The following is a 6,000-nucleotide window of genomic DNA, read 5'->3' on the forward strand; positions in this document are numbered from 1 at the left end:
ACTTTCCTGCGGTCTTTGGATCTGAGAACTCTCATTTTACACTACTGATTTTACATTAACTTTGGAAGAAGGATCTGGCCAGGGGCAACTTTGGGACCCTCAGGTACAGGAAAATAGTATCCAGATGATGGGTCTGACATATTTAAAATTGAGTTCTGTCCTGAAGCACGCAAATGCCTGCTCTACCTCCTCCATCTCTAAACATTTCTTTGAAAACAATCAAGCCAAACAATCTAGTGATTTAAATTATGCAGACTGTAGGTTAGTAAAGCATTTCATCTGAGCTGAAGCACACATAGCATTCTACAGAAGAGTGAAAAGAAACAACTGAAGGTACTGTGAATGACGTAGGTGGCTCCAAACCGTGATATGTGCTCATACTCTTCAGTTCCTATCTCTCCAGGTATTTTTTAAATTAAGTCTCAGGAGACTCTTCTAGATACAAACAACTTGTTTTACACTTCATCTGCCTGCAGACCTCATAAGAGGCAGGTTTGCATGTTTTGTTAGTATTCATTTCTACCAACGTCAAAAAAGGACAGTGACGGACCAAAACAATGCGAAATATTTTTTTTTTTTTGTATTTCTAACATGAAAAAGGCTGTCTAGGCTATTTGATTATTAGAAAGCAATTAACTGTCAAACCTTGACCTAGGTTTCATTTTGGGGAGTTTGGGTGACTAAATCCTTAGAGTTATGAGAGAATTGCATATTTCTGCTCAGAGATCCTCCCTGGATAACAGTATTGTGAGAAATGCATAAATCTGAATTAAGATAATACAGTTCAGGTACAGCTCAGGTGACTGCCTACCCAACCTTGCACTTCTGAACAGATTCACTGCTGCAATTTTAACGGAGTTATGCTGATGCAAAAGATGAGACTCGAGCCTCATATACTGAGTAGATTTCATGGGTAAAACACTAGATAACCTCAAACATGCTGATTCCCACAGATATTCTGCTGTCTGAACCAGATATTTCTTTATATTTTATACATTGATGGCATGCAATATGTAAAATGTAGCACATAGACTTGGGAATACCCAATATGCAAAGAACTCTGGTGGGAGAAGTTAATTAATCATTGTTGCTACTAGGATACCAAATTGTTCCTCCAACAGCTTGTATTCATACCGTTATGCTTGCCTGCTTGAGCAAACAGATGCATTGTTTTAATTTATTATTATGATTAGTAATCTTGCTCTACCTCAAAAGTTTCCCTAGTTGGGCTTTCAGCCAAATTACCTACACACTGCCATAGTTCATATATGGACAGATTACATAGCTAGTTACACACAAACACTGCACAAGCTGAAGATGGGCATATTTAAAGCATTGTTATGTCCAGGAGGCACTGCAAGCTAAAAAATGCCAAATACTCATAACACTTCTGTGAGAAAAGCAGATGAATATAATATTTACTCATTTGCATATGTGGAAATAGAAGTGCATTTTCTCTTTATATGAAAGGAATAGGGGTTAGAGTAAGCAGCCTATGCTTGATCTGATGCATACCTTGGTGATGAGCGCAATAGGAAGACGCCATGGCATTTGATAAAAGCATTTACAGTATGGTCACAGGCACACTTTGCTCATGTAAACAGCTCCAGTAAAATTGCCCACAGAAATAGGATTTACTTCAGAGTAAATTTATGGTTGCAGAAGGAAGCCCTCTGCACTTTGTACTTTCAGAGTAGACTACAAGCAGTAGAAATTAAGAGTTTAGCAGTTCTTTGCATTTCCTCTTTCACCTTTTAAGGTGAGTATTTGATCTTTTAATCTCATAGGTAGTAGACTACACAACAATGTGGAGTGGGTACACTGGCATACATACAGAAAGAGGGATTTGGGATGAAATCTGATTTCTATCATGCAGCATACAGCCTTGCTGTCCCCAGCAACCCAGGCTCCATGACCTGCAGGAAAGCATCCCATCTCCTGCCCTGCGAAGTTGCCAGGGTTCCCTCTTGATGCTCACACAGGGGTTGGTCTGGTACATCAGCAGCAGCTCAGGTATGGACCCAGACCCAGGAGCTAGGCAACACTCCATGTCCCCCCAGGTTACAGGTAAGAGTAAGCTTACACTGGGTCACAAAGAGCTAATGAGGGAAGGTAGAGGCCTCCTAACACCTTTCTTTCTCACGCTTTTTCTTCATCATTCTTGCTTCCCCAAATTAAATCCACAACTGAGAAAACAGCAAGTTTTTCTTTACAGGAAATACATTGATGCTGTGTGCTCATGAAACATTATGGGAACACTTGTGGTTTATGTCTTCCAGAAAATTATATTGATGTGCCTCAAGATGGGAGAGGTAAGATCATACTTCAAGGAGCAGCTTTCAAGAAAATCAACTAAATGACAAGAGCTGAAAAAATGATGGATAAGCAGGAGAGAGAAGGACTACAAGAGGGAGATTGAGCAAGTCACTTGAAGAGAAACACCATTCAGAGAACTTCTACAGGCAAATGATATAGAAAGGGTCTCCAGAAGAAAGCAGTCTGTAAGCAATATTTTAATTCTAGACGAACAATATTATCGCTGAGAGGAAGCATCGTATTTGAAGAAATGCTCAATAGGAAGACAATTGAGTTGCTCTGGTAAAACCACACAAAAGTGGAAAAAGATTACAACACAAACCTTTGGTAGATAACATTTCTCTGCCTCCCCATCCGTCTATTGCCATTTGAGCCTAATCTAAGTGTCAGAATACTGAATGTGAGTTTTTCCAAAGTTCTCTGGTGAATATTTTGTCACAATAGAGTAGATGCTGGCAATCCCCATCGCTGTTAACCATATTGTCATATGCATTACATGGTAAGTGAAACCCTTTCACTGAGTCAAACTGCAGGGTAGTAATTGTTTCAACCTTAATACACATTTTAAGATCACTGGCAATGATTCTGCTAAGACATCAAACATCTGAGCACATCTTGGCTCCAGCTTCACACACCCTCCTGAAGAGGGGAGCTTTATTAAGAAACAACACAGACACCCCATTCCATCCCCGTACTCCTTGAAGCTGAAAGAGAAACAGAAGAAAAACAACAAACTATATATTTTAAAAGCAATAATACTATTGTCCATCTGCTTTACAAGGCAATAATCCAAATCCCTCAGCCACCAACTGGAATCAGAGTTTACCCCTCACAAATCTAAGAATTCATTTGTAAGCCAGAAGGGCAATGATGCTACCGGAGAAGTACGTGAAGTACTTGGTCACTAGGTTGCAATAGCTTGACTTAACTTTTGACAGGACAGGTTTATTTTTAAAACATACAGTATCAATTACATCATCAAATTATGTAAAGTTCAATTATTTAAGATATATACATGGAAAACCTGGCAGTGACAACAAAACAGAGGAATTCATCTAGAAATCATAACACAAAGCCAAGATAATGCTAAGTTAATCCTTCATGACTAATATTTTATCCTGCAAATCTGAATATCTTTAAAATAACCATATATTTTACTGTATAACTAACATGGGGAACACCTTGTCAGTGAAAAATCAAGTTTTCCTTTTATACCTTTTGATTTGAGTGAACTTTAGTCTTCTGTTGAACTTGAAAGCAATAGACTGAGTGATTTGAGCTAACTAATGGCTACCAAAATGCATGACAGTATGTGACTAAAGCCACACAGGAATCAATAGTCCTGGGGGACACAACAAGGCTGGAGACCACAGGAGTGCCCAGTCATCAAAGAAGGCCCAATCTGCATAGGATACCAATATGCATATGTGTCATGGTTTAAGCCCAGCAGGCAACTGAGCACCACTCAGCCACTCACTCACTCCCCTCCTCAGTAGGATGGGAAAGAGAAAATATAATGAAAGGCTTGATGGAGACAAGGACAGGGAGGGATGACTCACCAGTTATGATCACACGCAAAAGACAGACTTCATTGGGGAAGAAAAAACCCATCAACTTAATTTGGACACCACCACCACCAACTTACCAATCAAATCAGAGTAGGATAGGGAGAAATACAACCACATCTTGAACAAAAACACCTTCCCCTCATCTTCCACTTCTTCCCAGGCTCAGCTTTGCTCCCAATTTCTCTACCTCCCCCACACAGCTGCACAGGGGGCAGGGGATGGGGGTTGCAATCAGTTCATCACCTGTTGTCTCTGCCACTCCTTCCTCTTCAGGGGGAGGACTCCTCACACTCTTCCCCTGCTCCAGTGTGGGGTCCCTCTCACGGGAGACAGTCCTCCATGAACTTTCTCTGATATGGGTCCTTCCCACAGGCTGTAGCTCTTCACAAACAGCTCCAGCATGGGTCCCTCCCAGCAATGAACTGCCTCAACACGGGCATTCCTCAGAGTCCCAGCCTACTTCAGGCACAGCCTCCTGCTCCAGCATGGGATTGTGAATAGGCTGCAGCTGGGCATCTGCTCCACCAGTGACCTCCATGGGCTGCAGGGGGGTTTCTGCTCCAGCCCACTGTCTCCCTCTCCTCCTTTCTTCCACTGACCTTTGTGTTTGCAAAGGTATCTCCCTCACTTCCACTCCTCCTCCCAGGTTCCCCTTCTTAAATATGTTATTACATAGGCACAGCCACCATCTCTAATTGGCTCAGCCTTGGCCAGGAGTGGGTCTGACTTGGAGCCTGGGGAGCTTCAAGAAGCTTCTCACAGGGGCCACTGCTGCAGCTCCTTCCCCACTACCAGAAACCCCGCCCCACACACACAGAAACCCCGCACAGCATGCCTCTTTTCTTTGCAAACCAACTAGTAAAAAATGCTGAGTATCACTGAGTAAGGGCAGATGACACAGATGGGAGTGCCACCCTGCAGGCATTAGACTCCACCTTGTCTTAGGTAAGTTTAAGGCCTGGCCCATTCTCCATCTTCACTGCAGCTCCTGCGTACGCACCTCTGCATGTGACTCGGCTTGCAGAGCCATAACAGAGCTGCCACAGTGCAGTGAGGGTGTTTTACTTTGTGAGAAATGTAGCACTTCAAATAAAATAGTCAGTATTTTTTAAACCTTGATTCACACTAAACCTAAGAGATTCTAGTTTTCTAAAAAGAATATTTCATCAGAGCATTGCAGCACCATTCAAAGCACTTCATCTGGGAACAAAAAAGACCTCCAGCAAAGACACACTGTAAGTAGCTTGCGGATACTGGCAGACAGTCTAAAATGCTCTCTCCTTGATGATGAGAGCACCGGCAGGGAAAGGCGGTGGGAAAGGTGATCCTGTGAGATGTAAAGCAGTGCTATTAGTGCCAGCTTGCAAGAAAAGCAGAGGAAGCCAAGTAGCTGGAAGCAATACCATCCATGACTCTGCCAACATCACAGCTTCGTCACACTTCCACATTGGCTCCAAGATCCATAACCACTGCAGACACCCAGCGAAGTATGTATCAACAGTAATCAGTCTTACCTTGGCGCTTTGCAGTAAGTGTTTGCTCCTTTTACCTTCTACCAGCACCTACTTTCATTGTGAGGTGATGACTGCCACAGAGAGCTTTGTAAAAAGCTTATGTTCATGAAGGAATTTGTATTAGATACTGGTTTGTGTGACTTACTGTATTTTGTAAGGGTTTTTTTCCCTTTGGGAATTGTGCGTTATTAATGAGCAGTTTTATGCTTTACTTCTAGTACATGTATACCTTGTAATTGATGTGCTTTTTGTTTGTTTGTTTGTTTTCTTTTATTCTCTATACAGAGCCAGTTAATATAAGGTAGATACTCTGGCTGAAATTCTGATTTTGCCTACCAATTAATTTATCGATAAATCCATGTCATAGCTGATGAACAACTGTTCATCAGTTGAGTTGTTATAATCATCTGATAGCCTCTCTAGTTTAACAGAATATAAGATCCTGAATAAGACTAACACTTGTTGGGCCTCAAACTAAAGGGGAATAGTGCACCACACATGTTTCCCTACCACCATTGCTATCGGCCCTTCTCCCTTAGCGTTTGGGACATTGTAGAAGAGCACTGGATAGACAAACAGTCATCAGAACATCTCAACCATCT

At 41.9% G+C, this 6,000-nt stretch overlaps 1 protein-coding gene across 5 annotated transcripts in view; it reads left to right on the forward strand.

Annotated features, from left to right (window-relative positions):
* Positions 1–3,988, forward strand: part of SHISAL1 (shisa like 1) — an 81,059-nt gene extending 77,071 nt beyond the window's left edge. For all 5 annotated transcript variants that reach the window (XR_004406139.2, XR_004406138.2, XR_004406140.2 and 2 more), the window contains one exon: positions 2,280–3,988. Coding sequence is in view for 1 of the 5 variants with exons in the window: in XM_032986349.2 (XP_032842240.1) it covers position 2,280 (1 nt within the window). In the remaining 4 variants the exon portion in view is untranslated. The remainder of the gene's footprint in view (positions 1–2,279) is intronic.
* Positions 3,989–6,000: the final 2,012 nt, after the last annotated feature.

This window comes from Tyto alba, unplaced genomic scaffold, assembly GCF_018691265.1.
Source record: "Tyto alba isolate M040663 unplaced genomic scaffold, T.alba_DEE_v4.0 Super-Scaffold_21, whole genome shotgun sequence".
In the NCBI taxonomy this organism is placed as follows: domain Eukaryota; kingdom Metazoa; phylum Chordata; class Aves; order Strigiformes; family Tytonidae; genus Tyto; species Tyto alba.